The sequence below is a fragment of the Coregonus clupeaformis genome, unplaced genomic scaffold (genome assembly GCF_020615455.1).
Source record: "Coregonus clupeaformis isolate EN_2021a unplaced genomic scaffold, ASM2061545v1 scaf0442, whole genome shotgun sequence".
Taxonomy (NCBI): Eukaryota; Metazoa; Chordata; class Actinopteri; order Salmoniformes; family Salmonidae; genus Coregonus; species Coregonus clupeaformis.
This window is the reverse complement of record NW_025533897.1, coordinates 211,516-235,534: the sequence shown is the minus strand read 5'-3', so window position 1 is coordinate 235,534 and position 24,019 is coordinate 211,516. Positions and strand designations below refer to the sequence as shown.

At 46.0% G+C, this 24,019-nt stretch overlaps 1 protein-coding gene across 24 annotated transcripts in view; it reads right to left on the bottom strand.

Annotated features, from left to right (window-relative positions):
• The window catches only part of LOC121559430 (CUGBP Elav-like family member 2), a 166,055-nt gene that overhangs the window by 83,043 nt on the left and 58,993 nt on the right, over positions 1–24,019 (bottom strand). For 3 of the 24 annotated variants that reach the window (XM_045215427.1, XM_045215428.1, XM_045215441.1), the window contains exon 1: positions 13,142–13,573. The exons of 3 other annotated variants lie outside the window; for them this stretch is intronic. In XM_045215427.1, coding sequence (XP_045071362.1) covers positions 13,142–13,470 — 329 coding nt within the window. In that variant the 5' untranslated portion in view covers positions 13,471–13,573. Of the gene's footprint in view, positions 1–13,141; positions 13,579–22,252; positions 22,512–24,019 lie in introns of those variants that run through there. 18 more of the 24 variants (XM_045215420.1, XM_045215421.1, XM_045215426.1 and 15 more) reach the window with 13 other exon arrangements.

The following is a 24,019-nucleotide window of genomic DNA, read 5'->3' as shown; positions in this document are numbered from 1 at the left end:
CTTTATGGAAGTGTGTGTGTGTGTGAAGGGCATCTACCGGTCACAGAGTCACGAGGCGTGTCAGGGGAAAGGTTAGATGTTAACACCGTGCGCGCACACACACACACACACACACACACACACACACACTTATCTTAGATGGGTTACGTCCTCTGCTCATGTTACCAAAACCACATGAATGCCCCACACCAGTTTGATATGACGGCCAACAAATGAGTGTGTGTTTGAGAAAGCAGAGGAGAGGAAGAGGCACTATTTAATAAGGAGAGCACATAGAAACAGGAAGGGGGTCAGAATAGAACCTTTAAGTTGTGAGCAGCACTGAAACAAACAACTCAGAGATAGCAGAGTTTACATACACACACACACACACACGGTTGTGGGTTCGATTCCCACGGGGAACCAGTACGAAAAAAGTATGAAAATGTATGCACTCACTACTGTAAGTCGCTCTGGATAAGAACACCTGCTAAATGACTAAAAAGAAAATGCACATTTATAATAATGTTATAACTGGTGTTTAACAGTAGAGTAGAAACATGACAGTCTACACACCAACACAGACTGGGTTGGGCAGGAGAGACCAGCTACGTGCTGTCTGTGTGTGTGTGTGTGTGTGTCTGTGTGTGTGTGCATACGTGCGTGTGTATATGCATACTATGAGGAATGTGTCGGAGCAATGCCCTGTGCATGAGATGTCATACGTATGTGTGTGTGTCTGTGTCTCGGTCTGTTGTGTTTGACCACTAACTGTGCTGGGCGAGGAGTGGTTTGGCCCAGACAGAGTTTAAACACGGTCGTGACTAGGTAAACACAACCAGAAGTGTGTGTGTGTGTGTGTGTATAGAGTGAACATCTGGGTGCCTGACTGTAGTGCGCCTGTGGGTTGGAGAGGAAACTTCCCTCTAGAGCTTTAGACCTGTACCACTGCCAGGACTCCTTAAAAACCTTCAAATACTTTGAGCGTTTGCTCTGGCATCCCTGGAGTTCAAGATGTATGGGGTTTGCAGTATACGGACTGTTCTATTGGTCCATTAAACAAGGCAAACTTAATCAACCACAGATACAGTATTTTAAATGATTTCAAATTGTATTTGAACCCAGATCTGAACCACAACTCACCACAACGTGCCTCCCAGCTCCAAGTGAAAGTCAGTCACCTTAATACATCCCATCAAGAGAGCAAAACTAGTTCATAACACGTTACAAACCCATTACAATGCCATTAACGACATGTCACTGCTGATATCGGGGACATTTATTTAGCCCAATGTGACAACACTAAAGACTAAACCAAACAGAACATAAACAAACCTAAAGCCTTTCACAGAGTCAGAGATCAACAGTCCTATGGGACGGAGGCTTTGAAGTGTGTGTGTGTGTGTTTGCGTGCGTTCTACAATAAGCTTTTCATATGGCTGGCCAGTCATTACAGTAAACTACCCAGCATGCCTCAGTGTAGCGGTGAGGCCAGGCTCTAATTATCCCAGAATGCACTAGGGGATGTGGAGAATAAAGAAGAATGGAGAGGAATTAGTTGAGAGAACTGGGACAGTGGCTGGTTTCTTTGACCTCTTTGTGCACAGACGTAAGCACACGCATGCAAACACACACACACACATAAGGTTAGACCAGACAGATACGGTTTGGTTTAACATGCTACATGTATGTGCTGCATTCCACTGAGAGGAAGCGAATCAGAGTGTCTGTCTGTGTGTGTGTGTGCATGCGTGTTAGAATGTGTGTGTTTCTGGCAGAGAGAGAGAGAGAGGTGTGTATTCGCCTGGTGTCTCTCCTCTCTCTCCTGTCGTCTTAGCGTATCCCTGAGAGCGGTGCGTTCTGGCAGCTTCCAGCAGCTCCTCCCTCCTAATGACACAGTTAAAGAGTAACCCTCCCTCTCCTCTCTTCTCTTTAGATGAGCTGAATGCCGCTAAAAGCATGTCATTTTCTCAAGCTAATGTCAAGCGGGAACGGATCAGAAAGAGCAGGGGGAGTTTATAACACACCGCTCTCTCTCTCTCTCTCTCTCTCTCTCTTTCTCTCTCTTTTTCACTCGCTCCCTCGTTCTCTTCTGGCATTGAAACTTACTCTGACCTTCAACATAAGAACAATTCATATTCATATAGGTTAGCTTGTTCTCAATTTCTCTCTCCATCTCTCTATCAGTATGAAAATGTATGCACTCACTAACTGTAAGTCGCTCTGGATAAGAGCGTCTGCTAAATGACTAAAATGTAAAAATGTAAAATGTATCTCAACATCCCTCTCTCTCTCTCCCCCGGTGTCTGTCAGTGGAAGCAAGGCTGCAGAGGCCCACATGAGGGCCAGACTAATAGAAATGCAATATCCCCAAGAATGACCTTCTCCTCTTCTCCCTGTCTTCCCACACTCTACCGTGAGGAGACAAATAGGCCTGTGTATGCCCTTACCCAAGGAGGCAGATATTACAGTTGAACAGACTGACTGGTTGTGTTCCAAATGGCTCCCTTTTCCCTACAAAGTGCACTACTTTTGTACTGCACTATATAAGGAAAATGGTTCCATTTGGGACACCAACCCTGTTTCATAACCAACAGATCCAGTAGTGGAGGAGGGGGAAGAGGAACGGTCCCCGGTATTCTGCTCCTGCCCCCTACTGCAGGGAGAGGACAGGGGGACGGGGGGATGTCAGGAAGGGGGCTACACACCACTAGGCCTTTATTAATGCACACACAGACATGAGACCCAGGGGCCACACACACACACATACACACACACACAAAAGAATGAACACACGCATGCAAGCAGGCAGGCACACACACATATATTTGTATTTATTAAGGATCCCCACTCAGAGATTGAGGAGACACACACACACATATATACAAACTGAGTGCAGTCTGACCGTGGTCTTGCTGATGGGCCATTACTGAAGAGGTCAACCCTTTTCCTGAACACTGGATAACAAAACAGGCCTTTACGACCACAGGTGCTCACAGTGGCAAACCACTAACTGCTAACCCATTATGGATACACAACAATGTGGCTTAGTCGACTGCACTGTGATTAGTGCTGCTTTAAGAGCAGGTGATTGCAGTAATAGTCCTATAGAAGAGAGGAAAGCGAGGGATGGAGAGAGAGGAGGTTGATGGCTCTGGTTTTTAGGTCACTTAAGGGGGTCCACCCCACCACCCCCATGTTAGAGGCTCTCCCCAGAGTCCCCATTACGGAGAACCACACACACACATTACTGAGAACAAAAATATAGACAGGCAACATTGGATGGAGCTCGTCGATTTTACAATACAAACTAATGTAGCAGATCAGGCTTGATTGTTACAACACACATGAACACTTGGAGAAACCTAGACACTGTAATTCTTGTAAACAAAGACCCATGCATGGGAACCTGAGGAAAGGCTTCAATACATTATGTACTGACCTATAGGAAAGGCACTCCTCTCCCACACACCCCGTGTTCCAGTGACGGTGTGTTTTTGCATGGCCGTCTATGGCTGAGGACTGGAAGCAGCATCTCTTTCCCCTGAGGCCCTGTCTCTCCAATCCTCCCTCCATTTGCTCTGTGACAGCTGTAATCCTGTCAGGACTATGGCAGCATGAAACTCACACATGGCCCTGCCCTACCCTGGTCTGTTCTGCCATTCCCACTGGAATACTCCACTGGGGCTTATAGTGAACACACAATACCCACTAGTCACCTGGTACAGCCAGAAGTGGACTGGTAACCCCTTGGAGCCTGGTTTCTCCCGAGGTTCCTGCCTTCTAGGACGTTTTTCAGAGCCTCTGCGTTGCTCTTTGGGGTTTAAGGCTATACATGTCCAACAGATGTAAAAAGGGCTATATAAAATATATTTTTTGATTGATTGAATGTTCCTGTTCTAGGAAAGAGTATTGTATCAAGAGTGATTCAACTCTGAAGAGCTCAGTATTGTATGTGACATTACTCAGCAATTGCTCAGAAATGCAGTGAGTGGTTGTCTGGGAAAAAGGTGTATGGCCTTGATAAACACAGCTACACACACACCCACACCCTCAGAGAGATTGCAGTGATTGTTTATGCACCCAATCGGAAAATGTAATTGCCTGAACTTTAGAGGAGCGGCGGCAGCCTCCGCGAGAGGAGACACCGATGGGAGCCATCAGACCAGTGTTTTACAGCACACACACACACACACACACACACACACACACACACACACACAGGCCACTCATAACCGGCATAATGGGCCCCAACTCGACGTCAGCAAGCACTTCTAACAGTAATAACCATTCTATCTTTTAGGGGAGCAGAGGGAGAATTAGGGAGAGAGGAAGAGGGAGAGAGGAAAAACAGGGATGGGAGCAGAGAAGGACAGACAAAGAGGATGCAGAATATAAATAAAGAGGGCAAGTGAGAGAGATGGAGAGAGAGCGTACTGCTTTCATTTCTCATTGCCAGTAAGCCCAAGCTAGTCAATGCTATTCAGTGTGAAACCAGCGCAACTATCCCCACTGCTGCCCTGCCCTAAGAGAGACAGGGGATAACTGACTGTATCAGTGTTGTGGATTAAATCAACATGGTAATCTGAAAATCCTGTAAGAACATCTACTAACACTGATGGAATAATCTGCACTGGCCACTGTGTGTGTGTGTGTGTGTGTGTGTGTGTGTGTGTTAGCCCGAGGCTGTGAAACTAGAGCTGTCATGTAGGCCGGCCAGTCGATAGCTACAACAGAATGAGGGCAACGGTCCAAATCACCATCGCAGTCAGCCCAGAGGCTGCCACACACACAGAGAGCTACCTAGTCATTTTAAAAAGCCTTGTAAACATTTTTTTTAAATCCCCAGGATTGTGATGGCAAACTAAGCCAGCTGCATCTAATAATGATTAAATAATGGAAACACAATACACAGAACACCAGTCAAACGTTAATTGTATTAACATACCATGCTGTATCAGTATTGAACAATACACTTGATTCTAACTGATGACTAAACTAAATAACTAGGTAATACCTGACTGAAAAGGTATTCTGAAGTGTGTTTCTCGTTTTGCCACTGGCTCTGCTACAGTGCCTGAAGTTTCCCTCTCTGTCCAGAGCCATTCAACCAGCTTGGAGTAATGAAACAATGGTAGTAACAGAGCAATATGACCTGACTGCAGGGAGAGAGAGGCTGCTCTCTGTTTCTCTACGCTAGAGGGGAATCAGACATTCAACACCGCTGGACACAACTACGGGTACACACGTACACATTACATCTCTCCAAGGGCAGCTAAGGGTCTAACATGCACCAGATGTTTGCGTTTCATCTGGGGGACTGTTTTCCTTATTTTTCCCCTCTCTCGCTCTCTCCAGGCGTGTGGAAAAAGCGCAGAGCAATGAGGAATCAATGGCTTTAACGATCCCTCATGTCTCTGTGGCAAATTACAGTCGTCCTTTCCTGAGCTGTGCCGTTTGAAAGGGGGAAATCTCTCTCCTTTCAAATCACTCGCTGTTGGCTGGAATGAGAAGAAGTAGCAGCTTTAGAATGCAGGGGCCATTTTCACCCTGTGAAGTGAGCCTCTGTACCACATACCAATGGATGTGTGTGAAGTGCCGGAAACACATGAAAAGAGGTCATGCACACACACAATTTCCACACTGAGAAATGCTTTATTCGATCCAGTGCTACTCATCACAATTCTCTCTCTCTCCCTCTCTCTCCCTCCCTCCCTCTCTCCCCCTCCCTCCCTCCATGGGAAACACACATCCCTAGATGAAGATTTGCTGACAGTGGGAAATACACAATTACCGTTCCCCTCCCATCTCCACCTCTCTCTCCCTCCTTCCCCCCTTCAGTGCTGATGTTCCCATTACATACCTCCTCCCTCTCTATGTGCAACACCAGAGGCAGTAGCTACATATTTAACAGACATATACAGTAGGATAACAGACATATATTGTCATACATAGTATAAACACACGCTGAACACACAACTTCTAAGATAAGAGGAGGAGGACAAACGAGGAAGGAGGGGATGAAAGGAGAGAAAATATACATGGTGATGGATGGATAGAAGGATGGAAAAACAGAGGGATAAATGGATGAGTGTGTGTGTGTGTGTGTGTGTAATGGGATGGGGAGAGGGAAGAATCCTCTAGAGGTGCAGATTAGATCAGTGTTATGACTGCACACACCCTCAGGACACACAGGAGAGAAACAAACAGATCACCTCACATCTATTCCCCGCTCTCCTCTCTTTCACCATCTCTTCCTGTCACCATCTCATACCTCCCTCACCTCTCTTGGTCTTGCCATCCTACTCCATCTTAGAGTAGGGTGGAGAGAAAGGGAGCGACAGAGAGGAAGAGAGAGAAAAGGAGATGGTGACAGGAAGACATGGTGAAAGAGAGGAGAGGGGGAATAGATGTGAAGTGATCCGTTTCTCTCCAGCCTACTCTCCTTCTCCTCTCTCCTTTTTTACATAGCTTTCCTCTCTTTCCTCTTTCTCTCCTCTCTCCCCTTCCTCTCCTCCTCTTTCGTTCACTCTTTCTCTAACTGCATCAAAGTGTCCCGGGGCACTGCACTAAATCACAGTTCTCAATAAACCCGTCAACTCCCCCTCCTCCCCCCCTCCCTCTACCCCTCCAAAACACAATAACACTACTCTGTGGCGCTCCACAATGCACACATCGATCACTACAGTATCTCTAACACACACATCTATCACGCCCATAGAAGCTCCCTCTGGCACCATGCCAAACGCAAGGGCCTATTGCAGCGAGGAATTGGTTTAGTGAAACGTGGATGAAATGAAATCGGTGGGACATAGAGGGTTATGGTACAGTGGGGGTTGGAAACTGTAGGTGCACTACTGTTGAGTGCAGTCAAGCTGTGAGAGAGAGCGAGAGAGCGAGAGAGCGAGAGAGCGAGAGAGCGAGAGAGCGAGAGAGAGAGAGAGAGAGAGAGAGAGAGAGAGAGAGAGAGAGAGAGAGAGAGAGAGAGAGAGAGAGAGAGAGAGAGAGAGAGAGAGAGAGAGAGAGAGAAAAGAGAGAAAGAGAGAGAGAGAGAGAGAGAGAGAGAGAGAGAGAGAGAGAGAGAGAGAGAGAGAGAGAGAGAGAGAGAGAGAGCTCTCCCCTCCATGTTAATGCTTTCACTCTGCTGCTCTATCTGTGGTCAAATAAAGGTTGCAGCTTTCTGACACGCTATTCATGTTTCCCCCCTGAATCAGGATGCGTTCCCAGTCAAGGAGCCAAGGTTAGCCCTGACAGCTCTCTACCCAGCGGTGTAGTGTGTGTGTGTGTGTGTTTACCATACAAAACAGAGAGTAAGGGTGATAGAAAGATTGAGAGAGAGAGAGAGAGAGAACGAGAGAGACAGAGACAAACATGTTTCCCATGCCAATAAAGCCCCTTAAATTGAAATTGAGAGAAAGAGAGAGACAGAGAAAGAGAAAGAGAGCGAGAGAGAGAAAGGCTCCTCAAATGTTTAGAAAATAGAGGGAAGGTAGGGAGGAAGATACAGAGAAAGGATAAAGAGAGTGAGAGAGAAGCAGAGAGGTAAAGAAAGCCAAGGGGAAGGGAGGAGAGGAGGGAAGGAGGCGTACAGGGCCGCCGAGGCATGCATGAGGTAAACTCTCCCTCTGACAATGCAGAGCTGTGTAGCCCTGCCAATGGAATGGCTGAGTGAGTGAGTGAGTGAGTGAGTGAGTGAGTGAGTGAGTGAGTGAGTGAGTGAGTGAGTGAGTGAGTGAGTGAGTGAGTGGGAAAACTATGGTCTCTCCTCTAAGGATTCAAGAGAGAAAGAGAGAGATATGCCAAACGAATCTATTCATTAAAATCAGAATCCTATGCATTTGAGCTATTCCCTGTAGACGAGAAGACTATAATCAGTTATTCCTTATGAGGCGAGAAACCAGGGATAGAGGAGAGGAGAGAGAGAGGGATGGAGACAGTGCTAGAAGACATGGTAAGGTATCCATTCTATCTGTTCTGTCTGTCTGGTGCTGAATGGAGAGCATGACGTCCCAGAGAGGTAAGAGTAATGAGTCAGTCATTAGTGGTTCATTTCCCCGTGTCTCTCTCTCTCACACCAGCCAAATTAGCCTGCTAATTAATCCAACCCAGATTAGGACACAGAGGGCTGGGCCAAGACAGCCCCAGCACACACACACACACATACACGCGTGCATGCCCCCCCACACACATTACATCCCCAGCAGTGATACATCACCCCCTCCACACGACAGTGTCAGCCACTGACAACCGCTCCTGAGTCGCACCAGCTCAAAGATTCATCATTATGACACAGCCTCACACACACACACACTAATGTTTTCATCAGATGTTGACATGAACCAGTCCACCTACCTGAAGAAATCATCATACAACTGGCGCAAACACACACTCAAATGATTCAGTCAGGTTAAATAAAGGTGAAAAAGGTTAACAAATCTACTAGAGGACATTGCGACCTCCAACGGTACTGACGACACACCCCAACAGTGTGACTGTGTATGTAAATAGCCACTGGGGCTGAAGGCTACTATAGACAGGCATGTGAACTAGCTAGTAGACAGAATGGAGAGGCCTCTCTTAGTCCCACTGGGGGAAGACAAGAGGAGCTTCTCTCTCTGTCCTTCTCTCCCTCCCTCCATCTCCACAGCAGATACGCCACAATTCAACTCAGAGGCTCCTCTGCTGCCCAGAACGGGCTGGCACTAAGCCACATCCTGCCTGACTGTCAAACCTCCCTCTTTTCTTCCCTCTCGCTCCTTTCCTTCTCCCACTCTGCTTTCACACCCTCCCTCATTGAGCCTCACATTTTGATTGTACCCCTCTCTCTCTGTCTCGTTTCCTTCCTCACAATGCCCCACCTCTCACTCGCTCCCTGCCCCTTTCACTCTTCCCCATGCCTCTCTCACCCTACCCTCCCTCTCCATCCCTCCCTCTAACTCTCCCTTCTCTCCCCCTGACACACGTTTCTCATGCGATCCCATGTTCTCTGTCACATGAGGTTTCAGCTGTTGGACTCCTGATTTGTGTGCTTTCTGAGTGGGACGGAGGGATGGAGGGAGTGAGGGGAAGACAGGCGTGGTCCACCCGTACATAGGGGATGATAAATGGGTGTCTGTAGTCAAATACACCCTTTCACTCCTTCACTGAAGGAATGGAGGAATGGAGCAGCTGTCTCTGGGGAGGAGGAGGGGAACGGGGGAGAGAGACTGAACGAGGGAGTTAGTGACGGAGGAGTGAAGTAAAGCAGGAACAACTGAACAGGAGAATAAGTAAGAAAATGATTTCCACCGGCCGAGTCCCAATAGTATTTTCCTTTCCTTTTTTCCTCATGACCACTGGTCTGGCAGGACATGACAGGTGAAAGCAACATGATGGAAGCTATCCAGTCTGTTCACTTATCTGCGATAATTATGGAAAGGAGATGATACTGTCTTAGTGTACTGCTGAGCCTCCCAGTGAGAGGTCTGACTGGGTCAGTGTCATGGTTCCTCAGGGCCAGTGAAGTTCTAGTTAAGTCAAACAGATGGGATCCATTTACATTTACATTTTAGTCATTTAGCAGACGCTCTTATCCAGAGCGACTTACAGTTAGTGAGTGCATACATCATTTTTTATACTGGCCCCCCGTGGGAATCGAACCCACAACCCTGGCGTTGCAAACGCCATGCTCTACCAACTGAGCTACATCCCTGCCGGCCATTCCCTCCCCTACCCTGGACGAAGCTGGGCCAATTGTGCGCCGCCCCATGGGTCTCCCGGTCGCGGCCGGCTACAACAGAGCCAGGATTCAAACCAGGATCTCTAGTGGAACAGCTAGCACTGCGATGCAGTGCCTTAGACCACTGCGCCACTCGGGAGACACTCGGGAGATCCTACACACAGTCAGTCTGGGGTGAGGGGTGGCACATTTCCCAGGGAGCCCGTTATTAAGAGGACCACCGCCTTGGCGTTAAGAGTTCAAGTGGGCATGTTGTGCCCTAGACACTTCCACAACCCCTTCTCCCTTCTATGTTGACAGATCTGAAACCACTGCTAGGCTCCATCTAGTTCTGGGATAAGCTAATTAGAGCTTCCACCTATCCAGTCTTTTCAAGGTGGTGGGGGCTAGATGAAGTCATGGAAAATAATTCTGAGAATGAAAAAAAAGGTAATGGGAAAAAAAACATAATCTGAGTCGGGGACTCTAATCTAAAATCCAAATAGAGCCATGAAACAACCTGACACAAATAATACTGTGGTGCATGATATTTCATAACACCACATAACTGCTCGGTAACACTTGGGAGCTAGGTAAATAAATAAATAGCCAAGATATAAAAGTGTATGTTAGTGTAAATAGTAACTGTCATCGCCCTAACCGTTATTTGCTGGAGCTGTCCACCTCTGTATGACTGGGTGAGAAGCAGCATCGTAGCGAGGCCACAGATAAGTACCCTCCAGTTAAAACCTCCAGATTACCCAGCATTAACGGCACGGTCCCCGCGGCAGGCAGCAACCCTCAACGGGCGACAGAAGCTCCCCCGCCACCCCCAACCCCTCTGTGAGAGGTAAAATGCTCTCTCTCTCTCTATGTATGTATGTATGTATGTATGTATGTATGTATGTATGTATGTATGTATGTATGTATGTGAGAGCAGGGGGCGTGCATAAAGGCATGGAGAGGGCGGTGTGATCACACAAATCTGACCCAAATGGTCAGTGGAGGGAAATGGCTCAATGTCTGATGGGATCAACAGGGTCAGAGTGTCTTCAGCCTCTGGAACGAGAGGTCACATACACAAAAGTCATTTGGAGAGGCAACGTTTAAATGTGCAACATTTAACAACATAATGAGAGTCATGAGATGGCAATAGAGCGGAGAGAGGGGGAGGGAGGGAGGGAGAGAGAAGGAGGGAGAGAGGAGGAGAGAGGGTGGGGGGAATCATTCTCACCATTAGAACATGGGCCATCAACAGCTAACGCTCTAAGCCGAGGGGACGTAAATGGGACAGGCACGGGGAGCGCGGGTCAGCTGTGTGCACGGAATAACAGACGGCTATCATTATGTCAGCCTGAAAACCTCCCTTTGTCCCCGTTCTAGGAATTCTGGACTTAAGTGAATTAAGTGTCTTGTTGTGCACACGGTATAATCTGATTTCTGTTTCTCTTATAGCAGAACTCGTGCCGCAGACCCCAAATCAAATTTGAGCAAGCAGGGAGTTGTTAGTCACTCCGCATTCCGATATGGTTTGAATAACCTTGTGTGTTTTATCCCCCAGGTTTTTTGGGGGGATTTCCTGCAATTCTACACAGTTTGACATGACTTGTTATGCCTCTCTTGAGGGGTATTTTGAGGGGTATATGGAGAGGCATTTTGAAAACACAGTATAAGTGGATGGATAAGTGGAGGGGCAAAACAGCTAACTTCCTGCATTTTAACACATTTAGCCATGAGGCAGAGAGAAAATGTGCAGTTTTATAATGCTATTCTACACATTGTCATGAGTCTGAGATAACATTTTGCAGTTTTAAAGTAACTGAAAAAAATCCAACCTCAAACTTGTATCGCAAACAGTCCATTTCAAAAATGCTTGCTATTTCCTCATAGAGGATGATGTCATCCTTCTGAGGAGGATGAGCTGGCCAATCAGCGGTCTACTAGCATGAATATTTTTAATGACCAGTATACTCTCACACCATTCTGTTGTTGGAGTACACCCACACCATTCAAACACAGAAAACCGACTTTTAACATAGCCTACTTAATTACAATTTTTTGGAAGGAAAACTATTTCACTCATATTAGATTTAATTATAAGTCATATTTCATAGAAATCTGGAAACACTGGACAGTTACTTTAAAGGTCGACTTTGGTCAAAAACACAAAAGTAAAGGCTTTAAACTGTATAACTGACCAATGTACCATCATACTAGGTCATTTAATGCTTTTTGGGAGGGTTACTGATCTCTACAGCTTCCGTCCAAAAATAAATCCTGTGAAATAAAGTCAACACATACTGGAGGGGTTACTGGCTAGCTACAAGTGGCTAGCTTAGCTAACGAACAAGTTAGTCGGTCACGGGTGCGCATGACCAGAATAACACATCCATGAACCAAAGGCACATCCCATTTCTGTTTGAAAATTGAGAAAGAGGAGGAGTTGGACCGTTTTTCGAGGCCAAAGTCGACCGTTAAAGCTAATTTCCTGGAATTATACTCATTTTGCCATTGCTTATGGCATGTTCATATGCTATCTGGGGGGGCCTAATTATGGGGGGGGGGGCATGTTCTAAATATTAGGGGGGCATGTCCCCACAATTTCACCTATGCTCTGATCTATTCCACTATGCATTCATAAAATACACAGTATGCAGTGCAAAGCTGATGTCAATATTCCCTTTCACATAATATCCCTTATCCTGATGTCAATATCCCTTTCACATAGAAGTAGCATAGAACTAGTCCATAAATGAATTATTCTCATATTTGCAAACAAAGATGTGCAGAATGACAAAACAATGCACAAGACAGCAGAGGTGTGGCACGCGAGTTAAATCACTAGCATCTGACACACACCACTGTATTTAGGGATGATCAGAGGGAGAATAGGAGCCACTCTGTCCCGCAACATGTGCACTCACCCTGTCCAAGCAACCCCGCTCCCCGAGCAACCCCGCTCCACACCGCTTAGCCTACCCGAGCGAGACCCTGTGACATTTTAATGGGCGGCTGCCACAAATATCAAAGAAGTTCCCCCGTTATTCCGTGCATGTAGTCGATAGCAGCAGCAGGCGAGGAGATACACTAGATAGGCTACACGAACAACAATTTGACGACAGCTGATAAAGGACCGTTTAAAGACGCCGTTATTCACCAGGATATCATTATAATCCTCATAATGCCGTTCATTCATCATTGTCCTGTCTGTCTATTAGACCGTATTATCTTGTGCTTTACTGTCGGTCTCGCAGCAGTCTCGTTTTAATCAATGTCTCCATCGATAACAAATGCCCCACAAACACAAACTAACACCAGCGAATAGCGTAATTCTGACCCAATTCCAGTGTCCCTAAACACAAGCGCAAACATTTCCACATTGATTGGACAGCTGTTTTTCATAACCACAACCATATTCGAAAAGGGAGAGTTGGCAACCGGGAGGAGAACAGGCAAATGACTCACATTCTATCGCCTGGAACCAGCAAGCGGCTCTCCACCATCATATCGGGCAGGAAATCCAGATTGTAGGATGAAGTCATGTTGCCCTGGCTCTGTGTCCCTCCGTGTACAGGCTGAGGATCCGCCGCTCTCCGTGCTCTCCTCTCTGCTCTGCCAGACAAATATACAGTGCGTCGCTCTGCTCTCTCAGCTCTCCCAGTTCGACAACTGCGGCTTTCCTCGGAGACGGAGAGGGACAGGTGCATGTGCCAGGGCCTCCCCAAGGCAGTAGCCACACACTCGGCAGTTGTCACATTCTCTTCTTCACCCACATTAGTTTTTGTTTTTTTCATCTAATCTGGTCTGAAAATCTCGCTCTGCTCAGACAACTGTCGGGCTGTGGAATGCAGGTGTCGAGTCGGGAGGCGTGGCGGCCCCGCGCTGCAGCTAATCTTTAACCATTACATACCGTTATCTGGTAGATACCATTATACCAGTTATTCCCGTGCATATGGGAACATTAGCAGTCAGTGGCTATTCTTCACGGTAATTTATTTGGGTCATCATACCACAAAACGAATGATAGCCTAATACGTGCAGTAATAAAAGCCTCAAAAAAATGTGCGCCTATGCAATATTGAATTGTAGGAGGCTAAACAACATAACCCGATATTTTCTGCCCGAAAGAATGCTTCGGTTTGGTGACCTCTTTTCCATGAGGCGTTAACAACTCCATGGCCCAGCTGTAATCGATTTATATGATCGAATGCGCGAGGAGACGTGGCCAAGCACACTCAAGAAAACCACATTTTATATTTCTCTTCACTCAATAATGTTGGCACTTAACATGGGCCATACAAATTATCTTGTTTAATGCAACTAGGGCGTCAGGTAGCCTAGCGAGTAAGACCATTGGGTCACTAGTTCGAATCTCTGAGCCGACTAGATGAGCAAGGCACTTAACCCAAATTGCTCCTGTATGTTGCTCTGGATAAGAGCGTCTGCTAAATGACTCAAATGTAAAACATGTAATGCCCATGGTATTTATGGTTCATTAAATGATGAGTCAATCGTATGGGTGTGGATGAAAACCAAACGCCTAGGGGTCTGAATGCACCCACTCTGTTCATCCCTCCAGGGAATAAAAGGGAAACACTATAACAAAAAGGACTCTTTCTTGGCAATAACTCTCTTGGGGAGAATTGAACAGGAACTGGGTCATGTGGAGCAAAAGAGTGAGCACACAGAGCACAGAGTGTGTAAGGGGGTGTGCCCCGAGGCACAGCCCTAGGGACAGTTCTCTTGTTTGCACATAATGGTTAAGGTCAGTGTATGGGTGGGATAAAGCTGATCCTACATCAGTACTTTAGGGCACAAGGTCCCTGGGGTGCAGGCTGTACGGTACTGCATGTTTCACCGCACCTGACCCCCATATAGTGAAATAGGTCATAAGTAAACAACATGCTACTATATATAGCAGCATTATATAGGATAGATGTGGTAAAGAGGTCAATGGGACGCAGACCGTGGGAGATAGAAGGAGGACGCTGGATTGGCGCACATTAAACAAATCTGATCTAATGAAGTGGATATTCGTCAAATCAGTCATGATTGATGTATTGTAACAGGCCCACAATGTGGTCACTAAAGTTTGATTTTGATATATTTGGCTGTTTTTGCTACATAACATTTAGGGATTGTATGTTATTTATAATGAGGGATACCTGGAAAATAAGACCTCTCTGAAATGAAAATGGATGGTCCTCTCTTCAGTAAAATATATTTTTTACAAGCCTAATCTTCATGACTAACGTTCAAATGTAGACATCAAACAGCATCACGGTTCTGATCTAATGCTTCTAAAAATGGTTCATGGAGCTCTCAACTAGCCTTACACCTCACAGATTGGAGTGGTTTTTCTAAATGCTTGAAAAAATAAATAAAGTGACCCTCCCCTGTACCCAAAATAATAATTTAAACAAAGTGAATAGCAGAGAACCTACCTACCGTTTAACCTCACTCCTAGGACAGACCAGAGCCTTAGGTATGCCGTTTCAGAAACGTTTATTTGTTTTGTAAGCATTACATGGAAAAGTAGCCAGAAGGTTGTGGATTCGCAAACCACCGCAGACAAAGGTAGGAGTGAAAATATCTCGACCATGCTTACTACAAGTTTAGATAGCTGGCCGCTAGTCTAATTTACCAAACTAAAAATGTTTTGCTTACGTGGGCTAATTGAGTGACTGCTGATGCACAACCACATTTTGAAATGGCATGTTTTGTATTCTATTATTCAACAGTAAGTTGAGACCCCGATTGAGTTCCCAAAAAAAATGGGTCTGCGGGCCTACAAAAGGAGGGCTGCGGGCCGCATGTGGCCCCAGGCCGTCAGTTGCCCACCCCTGGCCTATAGTATAGGCTATGGATCATTTGATTGAGACCACACTAGGCGCACTTGATATTGCGTGCCCCCCAGCAGAGAAACATGGATGAGGGGCAGCATCAGGCACACATTGAGAAATAATAAGAAACTCATTCTCAAACACAGCAATATGACATTTAATCGATTACAAATTACATGACCCTCCCCTGGATTAAATAAATAAATACTTAACCCTCCCCTTGATTGAAATTGAAAAAGCATGACCCTCCTCCATTTTCCTCCGGGTAACAATTGTGTACATTTTGACCGCTCACTTAGAGAATAGTCCCTTTACAGGTTTAGAAGAAGTGACTGCTAAACCAGATGCTGTTTCACGTCCACAGCTGAGATGCCAGTGCTAGTCTAAGAGAAACAGCTGCACGGAAAACTTCACCAACCACATTGGCATTCACACACACTCTCACACACATTTTGCAGTCATACCTCCTTTTCTGTAATGAAGTTAGTTTCACATAATGTGTTCTTCCCTGTAACACAGCACATTAACATAGTGTTAACAAACCAATATTCACATTAAATGAATCTACTGCTTTAGAAAACACAACGAGCAAGTTTAATAAAATCACACTTATTCCTTAAACCCTGATCAAGGAACAGTATCAGAGGCAAGACAGAGCCTAATACTCTCATACTCCCTACTAAACCCTGATTCAGGAACAGTGTCAGCGAAAGACACAGGTAATCTCCCACAAGTAAGGACACTGCCGAGATATAGCAGCTCCAGTTTAAATGAGGGGTCACATGAGTTTGTGTGTATGTTTGTGTATGTATGTGTGTGTGTTGTGACCCTTTGTCTGTAATGTAACAGTATGACACTCTCTCTGATGCCCTGTGGTGAGCAGGCCTTGACCTATGACCTCACTATTTAGGGCCTTTACAGAAACCTAAACGAATAAGTGTTCAACTGCCTGTTAGGAGTCACCGATGTAATAATATCCACAAGCCTTGAGCCTTCCTACCATTATCACACACTATGAAATGTTTAATTGTCGATAGAATTGCCATGTTCTCTGCAGGAGCAGCTAACCACCTTTTATTGAAGTGTCTCACCTTGTGCTCTTTGTCCATGTTTTCTCCTTCTCATTCTCTGTTGTCATAAAACCGTGTCTTACTCAAAGGAGAGTGGGACAAAAAGTCAAAGGTGAAATTATTGACTACCAACACACCCACACATCAAACCCTTACATTCAAACTTACACACAAACACCCATAAACACACACACAAGGACACACACACACTCAGAACTCATACACACACTCACTGTCAACGCTGCTGTTCTATTATATACTATTGATTCCACTACCCACTTTATATTTCATCAATAATGCTCGAGGAGGTGTGGTATATGACCAATATACTACAGCTAAGGGCTGTTCTTATGCACGACGAAACACGGAGTGCCTGAATACAGCAATTAGCCATGGGACAGTATATTGGCCATATACCACAAACCCCAGAGGTGCCTTATTGCTATTATAAACTGGTTACCAACGTAATTAAAACAGTAACAAAAATGTTTTGGTCAAACCCGTGGTATACAGTCTGTTTTACCAATGCATTGTTGAATACTACTTTCTGATTGTCTTGAAGGGCATTCTAGAGCGTGCATTATTTTCCTATAACGCACGGTATATTTGCACGGTAGAATTGAATGGTATAGTTCATTTTTACATGTTTTGTTTGAGCTGCTTTTGAAAGCAACATTCGAATTGAAAACAGTATTGGTATTGTTTAATTGGATTTTCATAATAGCAAGCTAGGTCTGATTGTTTGGTTAGCTGTAAACCGTGTATGTGATGAATACATTTGATTTGATTTTGATTGGGGTTGTGTGTTCTTTGAGCGCCTGCTCGCTCAGGGCAAGGTCTCCCTTCCTCTCGCTCTCCCCAACCCTTCTCTCCTAATTCTCTCTCTCTCCTCAGGCTGGGGTACAGCTTCCCAACAACACAGATCGATCACTTCATGTAAGACAGAGAGTGAGAGAGAGAGAGAGAGAAATGGAGAACACACCACGCAGGACTAACATAGCTCTGAACCAACCTCTCTAACTTACCTTGCAGCAGGAGTTCAGACAGTTCAAACACCTCCATAAGAGAGAATAATCACTACCGTTACATCATCAAAGTGAGACACTCCCAAAATAATAATCATCATCCTTCCTCTGAAGCTTCCTGCTCTGCTTCTTTCTCTCACCCAAAGGATTGTGGGTAACGGCGTGCTCCACTCGTGATGAGTGTCTGTTTTTTTACACGTGAATATTTAATGTGAGCTCATGAATAAAGCAGGAGAGCAAGCAGCTGTGACTGGGCCTAAGTGGACATGGGAGGAACCTGCTACAGACAGACAGACAGACAGACACTGATTGCTATTGTTGATCTCCACTCAAATACTACACATGATGCCTCAACAGGATCACTCTCACAGACAGGACATTGTCATATTGTGTGAATAAGGTCCTGTGTGTGTAAGCCAACTTAAATAATAATAATAGAGGTATTTCTGCTCTTCAAACACAGACCCAAAGGAAACAGAGAAGACCCCCCCCCCCCCTCTCTCTCTCAGTCAGCCATCTATATTGGTCTGGTTCATGTTTGGAACATAGTGTTCTAGAGTGTTCAGGCCCTCGCCTTCAATCTGATTGGCTGGTCTGATGGTTGGTACGGTCCAGTAGGCCTACCTGTGAAGCTACTTCCCTATATTAATAAATGCTCTGTGACCTGTTTAACACACATGGTCTGACACACCACACACACACACACACACACACACACACACACACACACACACACACACACACACACACACACACACACACACACACACACACACACACACACACACACACACACACACACACACACACACACACACACACACACACACACACACACACACACAGGGGTTTCTAGGACATTCCAAACAAGTCTCTGGCTGTTGAGCAAATAGCACGTGACTCGAGGGGTGACCCTCATACACTGATGACTGAACTGTAGCGCCTGCCTCGGTCTGCCTCATGGGTCTGGTGGTCTGATGGTCTGGTCTACATGCTGTACTGGGAGACCGAGAGAGAAGAGTAGCCTGTCTAACTTGACCCTGTCCCCTTACTGCACTTCCTCAACTGTCTGGACTGTATCATACCAGAAAACACTGTGCATTGTTGAGTCACAATAAACTGTTCAAAACAACAATATAGCATGGAACTTCACAGTAAAGGCTGAGCTGGCCTTGGCTGTTCCTTGCTATGCTATCCTGCTGTGTGTTTGGCTAGCCAGACTGTCCTGTGTTGTGTTAGCCATAGACCTGAAGTCCCATGTTGGTAGTAATCTGGGATAACTATGGTATAATCCATCCTGTATTAACAAGACCCTTAGTGTTTCTGTTGTCATTTCCCAGACAGGACTAATACTATTAATAAAGGTCTGGACACACAGAGACGTGTGCATGTTTTGGGAAGAAAAGATGGCCGCGCACTGTCAAAAATCACTAGGAGGGGTTTGAGTCATGTAAAACACTGTCTGTACACACCTCTCCCCAAAAACACATTCAGTAGTACAGTGTCCTGTATGGGTGTAGGGGGATAGATGCTGGCCAAAACACTGTCCAGTCCAGCTGCAGTGCAACAGAGCGCGCTCCGGCTGTAATTGGCCATCGCCACGGTGACAGAGAGGAGTTAAAATAAAGCCGGCTGGCTGTGAGCCCTTCATTACACATCCCTCTCTCCCTCCCTCCATCTCCATCCAATCTATCTGCGCTGCCCTCTTTCTCTCACTCCCTCTCTCTTTCACACTCTCCCCCTCCTCTAACCACCTTCTCCCTGCACCCCTCCCTCAATCCTGCCTCGCCCTCTACCTCTCACCCTCCCCTCTGTTATTTTCCTCATTAAAGTAGGATCCAGGCAGTAGCGGTCACTGCCTCTCATTTATTTTCATTTGAAACTGGTGCAGCTCCACTGATCCTCTGGGGCTGAGCAGAGAGAGAGCAGGATGCTGTCATTCTGATAACAACCACCCAGCACACCCACACCCACACACACACACACACACACACACACACACACACACACACGCACACGCACACGCACACACACACGCACACACACACAAACGCAAATACACACACAGACACACACACACTGATGCACTAGCAGACACACACATATTTCATTTCACGCACACATTTCACATACCTACAAGCTCACAGTCACAGTTCATACACTCCCTTTCTCCCACACATGCACTCTGACCCTCTCTCTGGTGTGTGTGTGTGTGTGTGAGAGTGTGTTGATACTGGGTGTTACTTCCAGATGGGCCAGCTCTTATTAAGCATAATCTTATTAGACTGAGGGAACTAATGACTACTGATGAACTAACGACTATTGATCCAGAGAAGAGAGAAGGTTTATATACAAAGCAGGACTGTGCTAGGGGACCGACCTAGGTGTAGGTGTGTGTGTGTGTGTGTGTGTGTGTGTAAAGCATACCTTCATATCCACCATGTTCTAACTGACCCAGCCTGACTCTCCTTATTGAAAAGGCGGGCCGTTGATTAAATAGGCGAAGTGATTCTGACGTGCTCCTTTCACTTTGCTGTAGCGGGTGGTTGGGCATTTTCATGAGGGGCCGGGGACTATTTTAGAGCTCATTGCCTCCACCTTCTCTGTTCCCTGGGTAATGAGAGAGAGAGGTGCCATAATTGTGCTCGCTAAACCAACAGCAAGGGCCCTAAAAGGAGATTTATACCCCATAGGCCATTAGGGAGGCACACTTAGAGAAGCACACTTAGAAGGGAGCGCTTGGTTTAATGCTGACTGGGCTTATAGAGGAGGCCCATCCATCCCTGTCTTGGTTTTATTTTCCCATAATAAAGCATTAATACATGAGGGTGATGTGTGATTTATTATTGTTTTACCACGTCTGTCCTGTGTTCATAGGTATGAGGCTAAGCCATGTTTTAACTCTCAAAAGGTACATGTGGTGTATATTGCAAAAATACATCTCTATAAATTGGGGAGTAATGCTAAAATGTGGAGGAGAGAGAGAGAGAGATTACATTTGGAGGAGAGAGCGAGAGAGAGAGAGATAGATTAAATGTGGAGGAGAGAGAGAGATAGAGAGAGAGAGATTAAATGTGGAGGAGAGAGAGAGATAGAGAGATAGAGAGAGAGAGATTACATGTGGAGGAGAGAGAGAGATAGAGAGAGATAGATTAAATGTGGAGGAGAGAGAGAGAGATAGATTAAATGTGGAGGAGAGACAGAGCGAGAGAGAGAGATAGATTAAATGTGGAGGAGAGAGAGAGCGAGAGAGAGAGATAGATTAAATGTGGAGGAGAGAGAGAGCGAGAGAGAGAGATAGATAGATTAAATGTGGAGGAGAGAGAGAGAGATGGAGAGAGAGATAGATTAAATGTGGAGGAGAGAGAGAGAGAGATTAAATGTGGAGGAGAGAGAGATATAGAGATAGATTAAATGTGGAGGAGAGAGAGATAGATAGATAGAGAGAGAGAGAGAGATAGATTAAATGTGGAGGAGAGAGAGAGATAGAGAGAAAGAGATAAAGAGAGAGTACAGCAGACTGAAGTGGGTGGCTGGCTGGCTGATTTATTGTTTGTCTGTGTCCGTCTCGTTAGAGCTGGATGTTTCTGTACCCGCCCCATTCTCCCCCCTCTCCCTCCCCTCCCTCCTTTTTCCCCCCTTGCTCTCTCTATCCGGGTGACTGAGATCCAAATAAACAAAGCAGACATCTTTCAACAACCCAAAAAATTGTCCGGAAACGAGGGAGAGAGGGATAAGAGATATGGAAAAAGAGAGATATACAGAGAAGGAGAGGTTGGAGATTCTGTTGATCAAACATGAAAAGGTTTTGTCGGTTTTTGCTAAATAAGACGGCGGAACGAAACAGAAACATTTTGCACCCAAAATCCAAATATGGAGTCTAGTCTACCCTCTTTCCCTCTATTCTCCTGTACCCCGCCCCACCATCCTCTCCTCTCCTCTCCTCTCCTCCTCTCCTTCCCCCTCTCCTCTCCTCTCCTCTCCTCTCCTCTCCTCTCCTCTCCTCTCCTCTCCCTCTCCTCTCCTCTCCTCTCCTCTCCTCTCCTCTCCTTTTCCCCTCTCTCCTCTCTGGATTACAGTGAGTAGTATAAACACTCTCCTGATCCACTGCCCTGTCCCCTGGCCCCTAGAGAGGGATAAAGCCCCTACTACCCCTCTTCTAACCCTCCGCTACCCCTCCATGACTCCCATACAGAGAGAGGGGGCATGAAAAAGGAGGATGGGTTGAAGAGGAAAAGAGCACAAGAGAGGTACAAGCATTGGATTTTACAGTTGAACAAACAGTCGCAGGACAGAAAGGAGGGATCCCGAAACAGAACAACAAGCGGGAAAGAGAGCGAGAGGCAGAGAGAGATGAGCAGACACTGACAGACATTGCAGTGAGATATGACAGAAACACAGACTGAACCAGAACACAAAACACACACTAAAACAGGAGATCACATGAGAGAGTGTATGGGTAAGGTTTGGACCTGTGTGTGTGTGTGTGTGTGTGTGTGTGTATATATGTGTGTGTGTGTATATATATATATATATATATATATATATATATATATATATATATATATATATGTATGTGTGTGTGTGTGTGTGTGTGTGTGTGTGTGTGTGTGTGTGTGTGTGTGTGTGTGTGTGTACCTCAGCAGCAGCTCGTCGGCCTTCATGGATCCGGCGGTGGGGTGGGGTGCAGAGGGGGGGCCGCATATGCCGTCGACACACACACTCTGCACAAAGCCCAGCTCGGACGAGAGCTCCAACATCTCTGCTCTGCTCTGAACAGGTTTTGTTTCTCTCCTCCGATCTCTCCTTTTCTTTTTCTATTTCACAACAAGCGGCGGCTTTCTGCTCCCTGTCTCGTTCCTTGCTCTCTCTCGTTCCTGTTCACACTACAGAAACACACGTTCTCTCGTCCCCTCTGTCTCCCGCTCTCTCTCTCTACCCCTCCCTCCTTCTCTCTCTCTCTCTCTGGTGGAGCGGTAGAGCGGAGGAGACCCTGCTGGCTTGCCTGGCTGAAGTAATCCCCCTTGACAGCTCAGCTCATGTTGTTGTGTTGTGGGCCTATTTTACTTTAATACTAGCGCTCTGAGCAGACCAGCCTGACCCAGCCCAGTGCAGTCCAACTCTGATCTAGTCCAACTCAGTTTATTCTAGCCCAGCACAGCCCAGTTTTAACCTAGTTCAGCCCAGCCGAACATCGGCTAGCCTAGCTCAGACCAGTCCAGTCCAATCCCCAGTGAATGGAGCTATGGAGCTGGCCCACTGGATATGGCCCATACATTCCATGTTCTTTCCCAGCTAAAATACAGACTTGTCTCAGCTAGTGGCCCTCCCTAAGGGGGCCCTGCCAGCAACAACAGCTACAGTCCACTACCTGTCACACACACTCGTACGTGTGCGCATGTGCATGTCTGCCAGATAGTGGACTGTAGCTGTTGGCAGGGCACACACACACACACACACACATACACAAAATGCGGTATCTGTCACATCAGAGCCTGTCCTACTCACAGGAGACGGAGACAGAAGACTCAGGAAGCTGCTGATAAAAAATTCATCCTTCTGTTTATTATGATTTATGCATGTTTCACTGAGCCAGGAACAAAAAAAGAGAAGCCTATGGCTTCATTAGTGTCTCAATGTGTGTGTGTGTGTGTGTGTGCGTGCGTGCATGTGTGCGTGCAAGGAGGATAGAGGAGGGTTGTTAAAGTTATGGATTGTCTGGGAGCTTCATTAGAATGTTTACAATAATGTGCAAAATAATAAATATCCTCTAAAACACCTGCAAGGGACCAAAACAACACTTACAACAATTATATTCATAGTTAAGATGCAGTACACAGCTCAGCTTCAAACTCCAAACCCTAATTGCAGAATTTAGTCCGTCTGTTGGTTTTTCATTGCAAATCTGAGGGTCATAGTCACTATCCTACTTCTTACTCAGCTCTAAATTCTAAATGTATTCTATCCATATCTCACCACAGGAGACCCTGATGCCATCCTAAACTTTAAATCTGGATTTTTCCAATCTCCTTCTGTAAATCTCCTCTGCTGCTCTAGGATCAGTCCTGGAGGGGCCCTGAACATATGGTCATGTCTGAGACAGGGGTGAGAGGCCAGCGCACACATACAGACCTGAGGAAATGCCAAATTAGAATCCTGGATCAATTCTCATTTGCTGCGGATTTTAGCATGATTGCATGCCGCCCTCACCCCAACTAACCCAATCCTATCTAATTTTTGCTTGTTTTCCTCTTCTCTCACACACACACACACACACACACACACACACACACACACACACACACACACCGTAGTGTGACATCATAGTAACTTCAGGCCACTGCACAAATATACAGCACCTGTCACTGTCTTGTTTTCCTATGGTGTTTACAGTTTAATGAAATT